Source organism: Symphalangus syndactylus, chromosome 1, assembly GCF_028878055.3.
Source record: "Symphalangus syndactylus isolate Jambi chromosome 1, NHGRI_mSymSyn1-v2.1_pri, whole genome shotgun sequence".
NCBI classification, from domain to species: Eukaryota; Metazoa; Chordata; class Mammalia; order Primates; family Hylobatidae; genus Symphalangus; species Symphalangus syndactylus.
This window is the reverse complement of record NC_072423.2, coordinates 95,291,078-95,308,225: the sequence shown is the minus strand read 5'-3', so window position 1 is coordinate 95,308,225 and position 17,148 is coordinate 95,291,078. Positions and strand designations below refer to the sequence as shown.

At 48.7% G+C, this 17,148-nt stretch overlaps 2 protein-coding genes across 4 annotated transcripts in view; one reads left to right on the top strand and one right to left on the bottom strand.

The window, feature by feature from the left end:
* ZDHHC24 (zinc finger DHHC-type containing 24) overlaps positions 1 to 182 on the top strand; it is a 19,198-nt gene extending 19,016 nt beyond the window's left edge. The window contains exon 4 of the mRNA XM_055265628.2: positions 133 to 182. Coding sequence (XP_055121603.2) covers positions 133 to 182 — 50 coding nt within the window. The remainder of the gene's footprint in view (positions 1 to 132) is intronic.
* BBS1 (Bardet-Biedl syndrome 1) overlaps positions 1 to 17,148 on the bottom strand; it is a 23,699-nt gene extending 6,551 nt beyond the window's left edge. The window contains exons 1-13 of one of the 3 annotated variants that reach the window (XM_055265291.2): positions 17,046 to 17,148; positions 16,664 to 16,740; positions 16,515 to 16,549; positions 12,806 to 13,078; positions 11,888 to 11,934; positions 11,742 to 11,780; positions 11,540 to 11,612; positions 7,590 to 7,721; positions 5,967 to 6,073; positions 3,846 to 3,966; positions 3,548 to 3,706; positions 1,234 to 1,303; positions 332 to 490 (exon numbers count right to left, since the gene is read on the bottom strand). In XM_055265291.2, the coding sequence (XP_055121266.1) occupies positions 332 to 490; positions 1,234 to 1,303; positions 3,548 to 3,706; positions 3,846 to 3,966; positions 5,967 to 6,073; positions 7,590 to 7,721; positions 11,540 to 11,612; positions 11,742 to 11,780; positions 11,888 to 11,934; positions 12,806 to 13,078; positions 16,515 to 16,549; positions 16,664 to 16,740; positions 17,046 to 17,092 (1,339 nt within the window). In that variant the 5' untranslated portion in view covers positions 17,093 to 17,148. Of the gene's footprint in view, positions 1 to 216; positions 491 to 1,233; positions 1,304 to 3,547; positions 3,707 to 3,845; positions 3,967 to 5,966; positions 6,074 to 7,589; positions 7,722 to 11,539; positions 11,613 to 11,741; positions 11,781 to 11,887; positions 11,935 to 12,805; positions 13,079 to 16,514; positions 16,550 to 16,663; positions 16,741 to 17,045 lie in introns of those variants that run through there. The other 2 variants (XM_055265208.2, XM_063643666.1) reach the window with 2 other exon arrangements.

Sequence of the window (17,148 nt, the reverse complement as noted above, 5' to 3'; positions counted from 1 at the left end):
TCTCTAAGCGCTGGGATTACAGGCGTGAGCCACCATGCCCAGCCAAAATTCTACTTTCCTCATGAGAATTTCTGCGTTTGGAAGTGACTGCTCCCTTCCCTGAATTCTAAGGGCTCTTGCTGTCACCCACAGCACCTTCCAGCCTGAGGAACAGTGATTTGCAGGCAACGTGTACCTCCTAGGCTGTCCCTGGATTTGCAGAGGTGAGTGACCTACCTAGTTGGCCGAGATCTCCTCCCAGTGCACACGGAGGCTGGGCAGCATTCCCCCAGCTTTGCTGTGTAGGAGCAATGGAGGAGGAAGAAGGCAAAGGACCCAGTCTGAGGCTCACCGGTGCCAGCCTCCCGCTCTCGCAGTGTCTGATCCACGTAAAGCCGGGTCTTTCGGGGCACATTGAGTTTCATGGCCTGGGCTGGTGGGGGACCCACCTCACTTCCTCCCTCTGCAAACACTGCTGTACGCTTCAGGATCTTGATGATCAGGCCACCACCTAGGGAAGTAGACAGTGGAAATGGATTTGTCCTCCCCAGTTTTACCCACATTCCCGTTCTTTCTTCCCTAATCTGCCTCCTATAGAGTTGCTTCTGTACACATCTGTCCTCCAGACAAGACTGTTTCTGGAAGCAACAAAGTGCATCTTTTTTTTTTTTGAGACAGAGTCTCGCTCTGTCGCCCAGGCTGTAGTGCAGTGGCGCAATCTTGGCTCACTGCAAGCTCCGCCTCCTGGGTTCACAACATTCTCCTGCCTCAGCCTCTCCGAGTAGCTGGGACTACAGGCGCCCGCCACCACGCCCAGCTAATTTTTTGTATTTTTAGTAGAGACAGGGTTTCACCGTGGTCTCGATCTCCTGACCTCGTGATCCGCCCGCCTCGGCCTCCCAAAGTGCTGGGATTACAAGCGTGAGCCACCGCGCCCGGCCCAAAGTGCATCTTAATAGTCTCCCATCATAATTCATTAATCCACTTAGCAGTTATTTGTGGAGTACTGTGATGTTCCTGGCATTGTGGCAGGCACTGGGGATGCTGGGTGAACTAGAAAGATTGAATCCAGCCCAAGACCCAGCCCCTGGGCTGTCCCAGTGGAGGCCTAGCTCCAGAAGGACACATCTGTAGGCCTTGCTTTCCACACCCAGGTCCACCCATGCTTCATTCCCACCTCCTCCTCTTTCCCCAGAAGCAGGCCTGTCCCTTCGCTCGCGACTTCCAAGCCTTGCCAGGTCTGGCTCCACTCACCGCGAGTGGTCATGATGAGGGTGTTGTCCTCCCGCCCGTAGCGGCCAAAGCAAAGGCTGGTCACTGCATCCTATGTGGAGATGTCAGAGTTTAGTTGGGGAAATATCTTGGAGAGGAAAGCAAGACAGGGGATGGGTAGGAGAGACCCCAGATATAACAGGTGAGAAGTGATAGAGACAGGCCTGGGGAATCGCTGCCTCTGAAATATTTCCTATATTTCTCATCTCCCCTCTAATCTCACTACCTCAGTTCCAGACCAAATATCACTGGCCCTCACTTTTGGGGTCAACCTCCTAATAGGTCTCCCAGACTCGTCTTTCGGGTCTTTCTCCCCAGTCTGTCCTTCACAATGCTGCCTTTGCTACCTTTCAAAAACACAAATATGTCTGGTCTCTGATAGAAAACCTCCAATGGCTTTTGTTCTCTTTCTTAGGACACTGAAGGCCTTCCACATTTGACTCCAACCTGCCTTTTCTGTCAGTTCTCTCCTCTTTACACTTCTTTCAACGAGCATACCACTGGCCCTCCCAGCACCTATGGCCCAAGCCAGTTGTTTGCAAATTTTATACTGTGACACAGGACAATTTACACACACACAGGCTCACACACACACATACAGTTTCACTTGTGACATACTTTTTTTTTGAGATGGAGTCTCACTTCATCGCCCAGGCTGGAGTGCAGTGGCGCGATCTCCAGCTCGCTGCAAACTGCGCCTCCTGGTTTCAGGTGATTCTGCCTCAGCCTTCCCAGTAGATGTGATTATAGGCATGCACCGCCATGCTTGGCTAATTTTTGTATTTGTATTTGTAATTATTTATTTATTTTTGTTGTTTTGTTTTTTTGTTTTGAGACAGAGTCTTGCTCTGGAGTGCAGTGGCACGATCTCAGTTCACTGCAACCTTTGCCTCCCAGGTTCAAGTGATTCTCCTGCCTCAGCCTCCCAAGTAGCTGGGATTACAGGCGTGTGCCATCACACCCGGCTTTTTTTTTTGAGATGGAGTCTCGCTCTGTCACCCAGGCTGGAGTGCAGTGGTGCGATCTTGGCTCACTGCAAGCTCCGCCTCCCGGGTTCACGCCATTCTCCTGCCTCAGCCTCCTGAGTAGCTGGGACTACAGGCACCTGCCACCATGCCCGGCTAATTTTTTGTATTTTTAGTAGAGAAGGGGTTTCACCGTGTTAGCCAGGATGGTCTCGATCTCCTGACCTTGTGATCTGCCTGCCTCGGCCTCCCAAAGTGCTGGGATTACAGGCGTGAGCCACCGTGCCCGGCCCATACCCAGCTAATTTGTTTATTTTTAGTAGAGACGGGGTTTCACCATGTTGGCCAGGCTGTTCTAGAACTGTGATCACCTGCCTCGGCCTTCCAAAGTGCTGGCATTACAGGTGTTAGCCAATGTGCCTGGCCCTCACCTGTGACATACTTTGAATTTACTATTCTATTTTTAAAAATGTTGCTGGTTGTGATCTATTAAACTGATTTAATGATTCACAACTTAGAGTCTGAAAACCTCTGGTCCAAACTCATCAAATGACCTGGATTCCTTAATCAAGAGCCTTCATACTTCTCAGGCTTTGTGCATGCTATTCTCTGTGCAGAATGTTCTTCCTCCATTTGTCCACCTGACAAACTGTTCTGAGGCCCAGTTGAACCGTCACTTGTTCTGTGAAGTGTCCCATGGAGTCCATCCCCATTTATCTCACCCCCCTACCCTTGTCACTCAGCCCCCTCTGCGCTTTTTAGCACTTTGTTCTGCTTCAGTCGGCCCTGCTTTTAAATTTGCTGTGTCTCTGGCTGGCTGTTACCTTAGACTGTAAGCCCCCTGAAAACAAGGACTTAGTCATCATTTTACCCCCAACCCCTACCAATATGGTGACTTGTACATATGAGGTGCTCAACACATTTTTTTTTTTTTAAGATGGAGTCTCGCTCTGTTGTCCAGGCTGGAGTGCCGTGGTGTGATCTCGGCTCACTGCAACCTCCGCCTCCCAGGTTCAAGTGATTCTCCTACCTCAACCTCCTGAGTAGCTGGGATTACAGGTATGCGCCACCATGCCCGGCTAATTTTTGTATTTTTAGTAGCAAGGGGGTTATGCCATGTTGGCCAGGCTGGTTTTGAACTCCTTACCTCAGGTGATCTGCCCACCTTGGTCTCCCAAAGTGCTGGGATTACAGGCGTGAGCCACTGTGCCTGGCCTCAACAAATGTTTTTGAAATGCATCAATGTGTGGTCGGAAGAGGCAGCTAAGAAGCCCCAGAGGTGAGACCAGGGCAAGGAGGAGTGAGCGGCAGATGCTGGAGATGGGGCTCACCGGGGTGTGGATGACGTTGAGCAGGGCCTTGTCGCGATAAATGCGGACCTCTCCATTGGCCAGCCCAGCCATGACGGCCTGCAGGCCCCGGGAATGCTGCTCCAGCAGGTTCATGGTCAGGATGGCTGCGGGCATCTGCACTGTCCACAGCTTCTTCCCCTGGCAGGGAACAGCCAGTGTCTATGGAGGGCTCAGGGCTTACAGTGGAAAGAAGGGTTTCTGGGGTGGGGAAGCCAGAGGGCCAAGTGGGGGCTAGGGACATAGGCATGGAGGGGCTGCTGCTTGCTGGGGGCCGCACCTTGTGGGTGAAGCCATGCAGGCTGTCTTGGGTGCTGCCCACCACTAGGACCCTGTGTACCCGGATAAGTCCCACAGGCTGGGCGCTCAGCTCGATGCAGTACTTGGGGTGCTTGGAGTCTCTGTGGAATAAACAACACACTGTCCGGCCCCAGAGAAATCCTCTCCACTTCCATGGCTGACCCTCCTCTGTCTAAACCCCATGGACTCACCAGGGAGGAACACTGGCCCCAAAGCAGATGACCCTGGGATTATTTCCACTTCTGCCACCTTAGTAAATGTGTGGCCTTGGAAAACATCAAGTGTGTCTTCCGCCCACCTTCACTATGGTGGCTTGTATGATCATCTGGCATTTAACAGAGTTTTCAGTGAGTTTACCTTTGGCTGGACTAGCCAGGACAAGTGGACTTAGGCACTTTATTATGAGAAAAGGATGAAGAGCTTTGCCCTGTGTCAATGCTGTTTTTAGTTTACTGGCCTCTCAATTTTAGTTTCCCTTTCCAGAAAGTACAGTTAGTTCCTCCCTATTCGAGGAGCAAACGCCAATGTCTTTCCCGCTTTGAATTGGCCTACAACACTCTTCCCCACTTTCTCAACAACTGGTTCCTTCTTAACTTTCAAGCCATCTCCACAGAGAGGTGTTCCTGATCACCCTTACCCGTTATTTTTCCCCATTGAGCTTGTATTTTTTCTCCATAGCACTCATCCAATTTGTAGTAACATCTTGGTTTCTTCACTTTAATATATCTGTCTTAGCCATGAGGACAGGGACTATATTTATCTTGTTCATCAATATATCCCTAATACCACACACTGCATAATGCATAGCAGGTGCTCAATATTTATTGAATTTAAAAAATGCATGTTAGGCCAGGTGTGGTGGCTTATGACTGTAATCCCGGAACTTTGGGAGGCCGAGGTGGGTGAATTACAAGGTCAGGCGTTCAAGACCAACCTGGCCAATATGGTGAAACCCCGTCTCTACTAAAAATACAAAATTTAGCTGGGTGTGGTGGCACGCACCTGTAGTCTCAGCTACTTGGGAGGCTGAGGCAGGAGAATCGCTTGAACCCAGGAGGCAGAGGTTGCAGTGAACCGAGATCATGCCACTGCACTCCAGCCTGGGTGACAGAGTGAGACTCTGTCTCACAAAAAAAAAAAAAAAAAGCATGTTATATGGAATATTAAACTAATGCATAAACAAATGTCACGTCATGTACCCTGGAAAGTAACAAATATGGGAAATTTTTTTTTATTTCTTCCCATCTGTTTTCTTTTCTTTTTTTTTTGAGACAGAGTCTCGCTCTGTGCCCAGGCTGGAGTGCAGTGGCGTGATCTCGGCTCACTGCAAGCTCCACCTCCCGGATTCACGCCATTCTCCTGACTCAGCCTCCCGAGTAGCTGGGACTACAGGCGCCTGCCACCACACCTGGCTAATTTTTTGTATTTTTAGTAGAGATGGGGTTTCACTGTGTTAGCCAGGATGGTCTCGATCTCCTGACCTCATGATCCACCCGCCTCAGCCTCCCAAAGTGTTGGGATTACAGGCATGAGGCAATGCACCCGGCACCCCCCTGCTTTTTTTTTTTTTTTTGAGACGGAGTCTCGCTCCATTACCCAGGCTGGAGTGCAGTGGTGTGATCTTGGCTCACTGCAACCTCCACCTACTGGGTTCAAGCGATTCTCCTACCTTAGCTTCCCGAGTAGCTGGGGCTAGAGGCATGCACCACCACGCCCAGCTAATTTTGTATTTTTAGTAGAGACGGGGTTTCACCATGTTGGCCAGGCTGGTCTTGAACTCCTGACCTCAGGTGATCCGCTTGCCTCGGCCTCCCAAAGTGCTGGGATTACAGGCGTGAGCCACTGCGCCCAGCCTGTCCTCTCATTTCTGATCACTCCTGTACTACAGCCACCCAGCCTAGTCTCTCACTGTGCCAGCCCCTATCTCACAAGCCTCCAGGTATCCTCCCCTGTGCTTGTGGGCTCAGCCTCCTTTATGAAGTTCTCAGCTCTTTGCATTTCCAAATTCTAGCCTTAAAGCCCACTCCCATCTTGCAAGCCTCTGAAGCCACCAGCTTTCTGAGATGTTCCTCCCGGCCCCGGAGACCACGGATGTGGCTACCTTCTCAGAATATAGATGTTTCCATTGCGGCAGGCTGCGGCAAGCCGGAACTCAATATCAAACTGGCCGGAAACCTCTAGGAAGACAGGGACGCTGGGAAGACTCATCTGCAAAGAAGAGGCGCAAACACTCCAATTTCTCTGGAGCCCCTGTCCCTCCCTGCCCTGTCAGTAACTCCTCTGAGTGAGTGCCTGGTCTAACGTCCCAATCTCCTCACTCACACCCAGTTTAAATTCATACAGTTTTTCAGGAGGGAAACTTGGGGCAACATTTAGCAAAAGCCTTTTAGTCTGTGCCTTTTGACTAAACGATGCCACTTCTAGGACCGCATCCTAAGGATGTACTTAAACAACCATGCAGCTGGGTGTGGTGGCCCACGCCTGTAATCCCAGCACTTTGAGAGGCTGAGGTGGGTGGATTGCTTGAGCTCAGGAGTTCGAGACCAGCCTGTCCAACATGGCAAAACTTTGTCTCTACCAAAAGTACAAAATTAGCTGGGCATGGTGGTCCCACAGATGAGAAGATGAGGTGAGAGGACTGCTTGAGCCCAGGTGGCATAGGTTGCAGTAAGCTGAGATTGTACCACTGCACTTCCGCCTGGGCGAGAGAGCAAGACTGTCTCAAAAACAAACGAACAAGCATGCAAGGATATTTGGGTAAAAAGGTCTATAGCATTGGTATTAATAGCAAAAAAATGAAAAACAATTTAAATGTACAATAGGTGGCAGGGTAAATAAATTATGGTACCTCAATATGATGGATATTGTGTGGTCTTTAAAAAGGCTGATGTGGGGTCAGGCGTGGTGGCTCACGCCTGTAATCCCAGCACTTTGGGAGGCTGAGATGCAGAGATCACTTGAGGTAAGGAATTTGAGACCAGCCTGGCCAACATGGTGATACCCCATCTCTACTAAAAATACAAAAATTAGCTGGGCATGGTGGTGCATGCCTGTAGTCCCAGCTACTCAGATGGCTGAGGCAAGAGAATTGCTTGAACCCGGGAGGTGAAGCTACAGTGAGCTGAGATAGAGCCACTGTACTCCAGCCTGGGTGACACAGCAAGATTCTGCCTCAAAAACAAAAAACAAAGCAAAAGAAAACAAAAGGCTGATGTGGTTTTATAGATATAGAAAGACACTGATGATATACTGCTACATGAAAAGAACATGTTACATGATCCTCCTGCTTTTATTTATTTACTTACTGTTTTTAGAGACAGGGTCTTACTCTGTCGCCCAGGCTGGAGTGCAGTGCCACAATCATAGCTCACTGCAGCCTCAAACTCGTGGGCTCAAGCCATCCTCCTGCCTTGGCCTCCCAAAGCACTACGGTTAGAGGCATGGGCCACCACACCCAGCTAATCCTGTTTTTATAAAGAGAAATATTTACATAAAGTTATATATCTATGTCTAAATATGAAAATGTCTAGAAAGACCTATGCCTCAACTTTAACAGTATATATCCATGGGCGGTAGGATTTTTGGATATATATCTTTTTTTATGCTTATCTAGTTTCTAATTTTTCTACAAGGAACATATATATTACCCAGAACTAACTGTGGAGCATGGGGAGAGAATGTAGCCTGGGCCTCCAGTGTGCCCAGGGCCAGACCTGACACTGACCTTGGTTAAAATGGTGAAGGCCTCAGGGTCAAGCACCAGGAGCTCCTTGTTCTCGGTGCCCAGCACCAGGCAAGACACAGCATCCTCGTCAGCCAGGTTCTTCTTCAAGGTGGTCATGGTGGTGATGACTGTCTACAGAAGGACTCCAGGGGTCACCCAGGGAATCTCCACACACCACCCCCAAGATACTCCCAGAATGCCACACGAGGGAAGAAAGAGGGCAAAGGAGGATGAAGAGGAAATATCAGAGATGTGACAGAAGATTTAAGTACAAAGGTGTTTATTGCAACAAATATAACTTTCTAACAAAAGAGGATTGTTAGGTCAATTATGAGCTATCCATATGATCAAAAACTATGCAGTCTTTTTTCTTTTTTCTTTCGCTCTGTCGCCCAGGCAGGAGTGCAGTGGTACAATCTCGGCTCACTGCAACCTCTGCCTCGCAGGTTCAAGCAATTCTTCTGCCTCAGCCTCCCAACTAGCTGGGATTACAGGCACACGCCACCATGCCCAGCTACTTTTTGTATTTTTAGTTTCACCATGTTGCCCAGGTTGGTCTTGAACTCCTGACCTTGTGATCCACCTGCCTCAGCCCCCTAAAGTGCTGGGATTACATGCATGAACCACCATGCCCAGCTGCAGTCATTTCTTAAAAGTCATATTTTAAAAGAATATTTGGGCCAGGCTCAGCGGATCATGCCTGTAATCCCAGCACTTTTGGGGACCAAGGCAGGTGGACTGCATGAGCCCAGGAGTCCAAGACCAGCTTGGGCAGCAAAGTGAGACCCCAACTCTACAAAAAATAAAAATAAAAAATCAGCCAGGTGCGATGGCATGCACCTGTAGTCCCAGGTACTCAGGAGGCTGAGGCAGGAGGATCCCTTGAGCCCAGGAGTTCGATGCTCCAGTGAGCTATGATCCTGCCACTGCATTCCAGCCTGACTGACAGAGTAAGACCCTGTCTTAAAAAAAAAAAAGAAAGAAAGAAAAGGGCTGGGCATGGTGGCTTACACCTGTAAGCCCAGCACTCTGGGAGGCTGAAGTGGTCAGAAGTTCAAGACCAGCCTGGCCAACATGGTGAAACCCTGTCTCAGCCGGGCATGGTGGCTCACCCCTGCAATCCCAGCACTTTGGGAAGCCGAGTCTGGTGGACCACCTGAGGTCAGGAGCTCAAGAACAGCCTGGCCAAAATGGTGAAACCCCGTCTCTACTAAAAAATGTGAAAATTAGCTGGGCATGGTGGCATGCACCTGTAATCCCAGCTACCCAGGAGGCTGGGGCAGGAGAATCACTGGAACCTGGGAGGCGGAGGCTGCAGTGAGCCAAGATCGCGCCACTGCACTCCAGCCTGGGTGACAGAGCAAGACTCCATCTCAAAAAAAGAAAAGAGAAAAAAAAAAAGAAACCTCATCTCTACAGAAATACAAACATTAGCCAGGCATGATGGCGGGTGCCTGTAATCCCAGCTACTTGTGAGGCTGAGGCAGGAGAATTGCTTGGACCTGGGAAATGGAGGCTGCAGTGAGCCGAGATCGTGCCATTGCACTCCAGCCTGGGTGACAGAGCGAGACTCCGTTTCAAAAATAAAGAAAATAAAATAAAAGAAAAGAAAAGGCCGGGTGCAGTGGCTCACGCCTGTAATCCCAGCACTTTGGGAGGCCGAGGTGGACAGATCACGTGAGGTTGGGAGTTCGAGACCAGCCTGACCAACAGGGAGAAACCCTGTCTCTACTAAAAATACAAAATTAGCCGGGTGTGGTGGCGCATGCCTGTAATCCCACCTACTCAGGGGGCTGCGGCAGGAGAATCGCTTGAACCCGGGAGGCGGAGGTTGCGATGAGCTGAGATTGCACCATTGCACTCCAGCCTGGGCAACAAGAGCAAAACTCCAACTCAAAAAAAAAAAAAAGAAAAGAAAAAAAAAGTTATGTTAGTATAATCCTAGTATTAAAAATATGTGAATATAGGCCAAATAAGGTGGCTCATGCCTGTAATCCCAGCACTTTTGGAGGTCCAGGTGGGAGGATCACTTCAGATCAGGAGTTTGAGACCAGTCTGGGCAACATGGTGAGATCCCATCTCTTAAAAAAATAAAATAAAATAAGATGGGCGTGGTGGCTCACACCTGTAATCCCAGCATTTTGGGAGGCCGAGGCAGGTGGAACACGAGATCAAGAGATCGAGACCATCCTGGCCAACGTGGTGAAATGCCATCTCTACTAAAAATACAAAAATTAGCTGGGTGTGGTGGCGTGCCCCTGTAGTCTCAGCTACTTGGGAGGCTGAGGCAGGAGAATAGCTTGAACCCAGGAGGTGGAGGTTGCAGTGGACTGAGATCACACCACTGCACTCCAGCCTGGCAACAGAGCGAGACTCCATCTCCCAAAAAAAAAAAAAAAAAAAAAAAAAAAAAAAAAAGGACAAAAATTGCAAAATAAAAAATATATGAATGCAAAAACACGTGGAAGGCTAAATCCTTAAACAAACACTAGTTATTATTGTTAGACAATGATATCACAAATGATGTTTAATTTCCTCATGATGCCTTTCTATCATTTCTACAGTGGGCACATGTTTCTTTTGTAATTATAATTGGAGAGAAAACAAAAAAGATCCCCCTTGTAAGGAATTTCTCCTATAGAAATTAGCAGAAGCAAAATGTTTTTCTTTTTTTCTTTTTTTTTTTTTGAGAGAGGCTTGCTCTGTCGCCAAGGCTGGAGTGCAGTGGCGCGATCTCGGCTCACTGCAAGCTCCGCCTCCCGGGTTAATGCCATTCTCCTGCCTCAGCCTCCTGAGTAGCTGGGACTACAGGCACCCGCCACACCAGGCTAATTTTTTTGTATTTTTAGTAGAGATGGGGTTTCACCATGTTAGCCAGGATGGTCTCGATCTCCTGACCTCGTGATCTGCCCGCCTTGGCCTCCCAAAATGCTGGGATTACAGGCGTGAGCCACCGTGCCTGGCCAAGATGTTTTTCTTTAGATAAAGGTGCTCATTCTGTGATTATCATCAAGATTGAAAAAGACAGCTGGGCACAGCAGCTCATTCCTGTAATAGCACCATTTTGGGAGGCTGAGGTGGGAGGACTGCTTGAGCTCAGGAGTTCAAGACTAGCCTGGGCAACATAGTGAGACTCCATCTCTACAAAAAATAAAAATAAAAAAATTAGCTGGGCATGGTGGCATGCACTTGTAGTCCCAGCTACTCAGGAGGTTGAAGGGGGAGGATCACGTGAACCCAGTAGTTTGAGGCTGTAGTGAGCCACGATCACACCACTGCACTCCAGCCTGGGTGACAGAGGAAGACCCAGTTCCCTACCCTTCCCCAAAAAAGATTAAAAAAGAGGAATGATTTTCAATGCCTAATGGAAGGAGAAAGCTTACAAAAATGTGGACAGATATTAGTGGTAACTATTCCTATCCCAAATGTTAATGATAACTCAAAAATGTGAGTGGTTGGCCTGGTACAATGGCTCACACCTGTAATCCCAGCACTGTGGGAGGCTAAGGTGGGCGGATCACCTGAGGTCAGGAGTTCGAGACCAGTCCGGCCAACATGGTGAAACCCCGTCTCTACTAAAAATACAAAAATTAGCTGGGCGTGTTGGTGCATGCCTGTAATCCCAGCTACTCGGGAGGCTGAGGCAGGAGAATCGCTTGAACCTGGGAGACAGAGGTTGTAGTGAGCTGAGATTGTGCCACTGTACTCCAGCCTGGGTGACAGAGCAAGACTGTCTCAAAAAAAAAAAAAAAAAAAAAAAAAGCTGTCACTACTAACTGGAATGTGGAAGGCACTGCAGCTTTATGACTACACACACACGGCATGCCTGGAAGGGATATAGCAAAGATACTGGTTGGGTTTGCTTATAGAATTTACCACTGATGTTAAGTGGTCTTTTAAAAAAATGTAAATTTTTTTTACAGGGAAATAAAAAGAGAAGGGGGTATTACCTGCCGCTTGACGGAGTTAGACTTGTGTTGGTTTACAAATGCCTCCATTTCACTTAGCTCCAGCTGCAGAAACCTAGACACACAGAGAATTGGCATCTGCAGGCCCCGGCCTCGCTGCCCTCCTCTATCATTCTGGCACATTCTGGCAGCTGCTTCCTCCCCCTGGAGCCTCCCAAACCCTGGCCCTCCACAGGGCCCTTACCTGAGTGACTGGATGGACAAAGGCTCCTCTGCCGTCTCCCTGCAAGGAAAGGGGCCAGCATGGCAGCTGAGTGGAAGAATGGGGCCCTGGGGCTCAGATGGGATGAAGGAGTGAGGAGGGGGATGAAGGGGAAGGCAGCCTCTCACCGAATGCTCTCCAGCATCTCCTTCAGGGTTAAGGGGTCAATTTGGTCCTGTGACAATGTGGGAAGAAGGGAGAGCCTGTGAGTTCAAGCCAGGCAGGAAACCCAACGCCTACGCCCCCAGACAGCTCCACACTTCTAGGGGTACCTCTTGGTCTCTGCCTCCCTGCTAGCCTACCTCTGCACTGAGCGCCAAGCTCACCCCCTTTATCTGAATCCAGTCTCAGGGCCATGTACATCATCCCTCCCCAAATCGATGCCTCCCTAAATTCCCCTCCTCTCTTGGTGTTTCCAGTCCTCCTTCTTCTCTGATAGGCCCCTACCTTCTTTGGTTTCATCTTCCTCAAATTTGGGCAGGGATATGGCTAGTGCAGAGGAATTTTCTGGGTTCCACTCTCCAAGAGGACTGGCTCAGTGCCTCTCTGGGAGCCATGCTGAGTAGCCAAGCATAGCACCTTGTCCAGAAGTGCCACCACTAGGCTGGGCATGGTGGTTCATGCCTGTAATCCCAGCACTTTCGGAGGCCGAGGCGGGTAGATCACGTGAGGCCAGGAGTTCAAGCCCAGCCTGGCCAACGTGGCAAAACCTTGTCTCTACTAAAACATACAAAAAATTAGCCAGGCATGGTTGCTGGTGCCTGCAATCCCAGCTACTCAGGAGGATGAGACAGAAGAATTGCTTTAACCCGGGAGCCAGAGGCTGCAGTGAACGAAGATCACATCATTGCACTCCAGTCTGGGCAACAAGAGTGAAACTCTGTCTCAAAAAAAAAAAACAAAAAGTGCCATCACTGCTGTTGTCAGAGATGGACTATAGCTGACCTCCTGCCACCAGCCCACCTTCTTCCCAGGAGCCCAGCCTTCCTCACCCAGTGGCTGCCATCTTTGCCTTCTGGTTCCCAACTCCCGTGTTATTTATTTACCTCTTTGGCCTGGTTCCAAAGGTCTTGTTCCAGAGGATTTGGAGGCAATTGGGGCAGGCTGAACTTGAAGTAGGGTCTGAGATTCTTATACACATAGACACAAGGGCCTGAAGCAAGTGCCAGAGCTGGGGTCCGGGGCTCATGTTGCTCCATGAGGAAGGTGGCAGCAGCAGCCGGCAGAGCAGGTAGCGGGCTTTCGGTTATCACCAGTGGTCCTTTGAGCACCTTCAGGCAAGGCTGCTGCCCACCAGGGCCAAGGTCCCCTACCACCAGCTGCAGGGAGAGGATGGCTCATTCTAGGCTCAGGGTCTGAAGACCTTTCCACTGACCCTCTTCTTGCCTTATTGCTGGTGCGCATTCATTCATTCCTGCACCAATAAAGGCTTTGACCTCAGACTTTCAAACTGCCTGACCTTGGGAAAGTTGACTAACCTTTCTGAATCTCAGGTTTCCCGCTTGCAGAATGGTAATACTTTCATGGTATGTGGTGAAAATCAAGTGAGATAATGAGTTACAGAACCTGGTAAGTGCTACTGAGGAATAAGTGGCAGTTGATGTTTTTATTATTCATTCAGCAAACATTTCTTCCATGCCAGGCACTTCTAGAGGGACACTGGGACAGTGGTAGAGGTTAGTGCGAGAGGGGATGGGGACACCCATATCTGGGCTGCTAAAGCCTGGTTTCCAAATGCAGGGCAGGATGTGCTCTGTGGACACACAGAGGGGAAACAAGCTCCTTGATCTCTCAGCTTTCCACCCTCCAATCCATCTTCCAAGCTGCTGGAGCTGCCACACAAGCCCATTTCCCTGAATGAGGCCTGGAAGGCCTCTCTGATCTAGTTCCCAACTTGTTTCCTATCACCCTTCCCATTGCTGTGCTCTGGCCAGAAAGGGGGTACCCAAGAACGCCTGGATACTGAGCATGCAGTATATGCCAGGGACCACATCAGAAACTGCATGCATCCTTTCAGTTAACCCTCTCGACAATCTTACTATTTTTAAGAGACTGGGTCTTGCTCTATCACCTAGGCTGGAGTACAGTGGTGCGATCATGGCTCGCTGCAGCCTCAAACTCCTGGGCTTAAGCAGTCTTCCCACCTTAGCCTCCCAAGTAGCTAGGACTGCAGGTGTGCGGCACTACACCTGGCTTTCAACAACCTTATGAAGTAGGCACCATTATTAGCCTCATTTCTCAAATGAGGAAGCTGTGTCTTAGAGATGTTAAGTAAAAGTCATACAGCTATTAAGTGGTAGAGCTAGGTCTGTCTGAATCCAAAGCCATAGTCTTAACTACTATTTTATGTGGTAGTTATTTTATATGGGCCTGAACTTTCTAACTTCACATTTATTCTTTCCAAATATGCTATGAATTTCTAAGCCTCTGTGCCTCTGCTTGTGCTGTTTCTTCTACCTGAAATGCCTTCCCCATCCTCTCATCCTTGACTTCTTGATAGGCTTCATTCATCCTTCAATGCCCAGTTCACACATTACTACCTCCTGGTGCCTCCAGACAGAATCCATTGTTCTCATTGGTGCTCCCATAATACTTTCTACATGTTCAATTTTAGCATCTACTCACTTCCCCACAAATATTTATCAAGTACCTACTTTGTGCCAGGTACTGGACTAGATGCTGGGACTCAATGGTGAATAAACTAGCCATTAAACATTCTATTATGTGAAGATATTTAACATTTCTGGTTTTTTTTTTTTTTTGAGATGGAGTCTCACTCTGTCATCCAGGCTGAAGTGCAGTGGCATGATTTCGGCTCACTGCAACCTCCGCCTTCCGGTTTCAAGCCATTCTCCTGCCTCAGCCTCCCGAGTAGCTGGGATTACAGGTGCCTGCCACCACGCCCAGCTGATTTTTGTATTTTTAGTACAGACAGGGTTTCACCATGTTGGCCAGGCTGGTCTCAAACTCCTGACCTCGTGATCCACCCACCTTGGCCTCCTCCTAAAGTGCTGGGATTATAGGCATGAGCCACTGCGCCTGGCTAACATTTCTTATTAGCTGCTGTGTCCGTGGTTTCTCTTCCCTCACTATTGTAAGCCCAGAGCCAAATACAAACTAGGTGTTCAATCAATATCATGGAATAATTGTCGACAGTGTCTGTATCTCCTCCTGACTACATGCTGATGCATTTCTGAGTGTAGTATCCCCACAATGCCTGACGCACAGTAGGGACTCACTATACACTTGCTGAATTACTGAATGCATTATGGATAGGAATTTGGGGGCAAAAACCACTGAGTCCTATTGCACTGTCTGTGTGGGGTGGGATTCCAGGACTATCTACTAGCCACCCACATGATATATCCATTGTGGTGTCGTTGCCCATGGTGAGGGCTAAGCTATGGTAGAAAAAGCACAAAACTTGGAATCAAACAGACCCAGTTATAAATTCAGTAAACTTCACCTCTTTGAAACTATTTTCTCATTCACAAAATGGGAATAAATAAAATCTATGTTTATGTGCCTCCATGGAAGGCCTGGTCCAGAAATGGATACTGAATCCATGCTAACTTCCTTTCTTTTATCCCAATATGTTTCTTTACCTTTAAAAAACTTGTTTTTATAAATTTACATTTTTATTTAAAATTAAATATATATATATATATATTTTTTTTTTTTTGAAAAGAAGTCTCTCTGTCATTCAGGCTGGAGTGTAGTGGCATGGTCTTGGCTCACTCAACCTCCACCTCCTGGGTTTGACCAATTCTCCTGCCTCAGCCTCCCAAGTAGCTGGGATTACAGGTGCCCACCACCATGCCCGGCTAATTTTTGTATTTTTAGTAGAGATGGTATTTCACCATGTTGGACAGGCTGGTCTCGAACACCTAAGCTCAAGCGATCCACCCACCTCAGCTTCCCAAAGTGCTGGGATTGCTGGCCTTAAAATTAAATTTAAGGCCGGGCGCGGTGGCTCACGCTTGTAATCCCAGCACTTTGGGAGGCCGAGGCGGGCGGATCACGAGGTCAGGAGATCGAGACCACGGTGAAACCCCGTCTCTACTAAAAATACAAAAAAATTAGCCGGGCGTGGTGGCGGGCGCCTGTAGTCCCAGCTACTCGGAGAGGCTGAGGCAGAAGAATGGCGTGAACCCAGGAGGCGGAGCTTGCAGTGAGCCGAGATTGCGCCACTGCACTCCAGCCTGGGCGACAGAGCAAGACTCCGTCTCAAAAAAAAAAAAAATAAAATAAAATTAAATTAAATTAAATTTAAAATTTAACATTTTTACTATGGAAAATTTTCATTCACATACAAAAGTAGAGAGACTCATATGAGTCCCCATATATCCCATTATCCAGCTTCAAAAATTGACAGCTCATGGCCAATCTTAAAATCTTTTGATAAACATCAAACGTTCACTTCCCTCCTTTTTACTTTCCCTCCAGATTCTAATGCCCACCCCCAACCAACGGATTTGCCCTTCCAACAAAGAAATAAGGTTAACTAAATTAAGAGGCTTTGTCTTAGTAGAATCCCCAGAAATATTTGATCTGCTTTACTTTCTGCAGTCTGTATTATGAAATCAGTAAGTTCTCTTCACTTTCCACATAAAAACAAAATTTAACGCTAAATGTGCATTTTCACAGTATATGTGAATTCCAGAGTATGCTGGGCCTATTTTCAGCAGTCAGGAAATCTCATTTCTGGGTACACCCCCCTACCCTCAACTCTCCTGGCTAGGGTGATATGCTTACCTTGTATTCCCCATCCCCATGTAAATCTGCCAGCGCTGGAAAACAAAAGGGCCAAAACCAGGTCTCAGAATCCCAGAGGCTTCACTACAGGACCATTGTCTGACTCCCCATCCCACTAGAACCCAGGGTTCCTGGTTCTAGAGACTCACCTAGGCAGGCAGAAAAGGTGTGGATATTGGCCATTGGGTCGTAGTGAGCATCCAACCACTTCAAATTGGCCTCATTGCTGGAAGTGGGGGAAAGAGAGTTGGGGAATGAGTCCCATGGGAGGGGAAAAAAAAACTTTGAGGAAGCTGGTACAGGTTACCCTGAACATAAGGTACAGAACATCTGGGTACAAGTCCAGGCTCCGCCACTGGCTCACCGAGCGACCTCCAGACACACATATATACATCTTAGGCCTCGGTTTCCCTATCTGACCTCTAAGAGTCCTTCCGGACTGCCCGAGAACAGCAGGAGCCCAGAGCCCGGGGACCAAGGGACCCTCTTTACACGGGTGGGAAAAGAGGCCTTGAGGAGCCCCGCCTTCACCTTTCAACTCCGCAGCCGTCGGAATCCGATGAGGACGCAGCAGCCATCTTCGCAGGCGTCGTCCTGGCAACCGGCTCCGCCCCCGCCGCCGCGTAACGCCCAA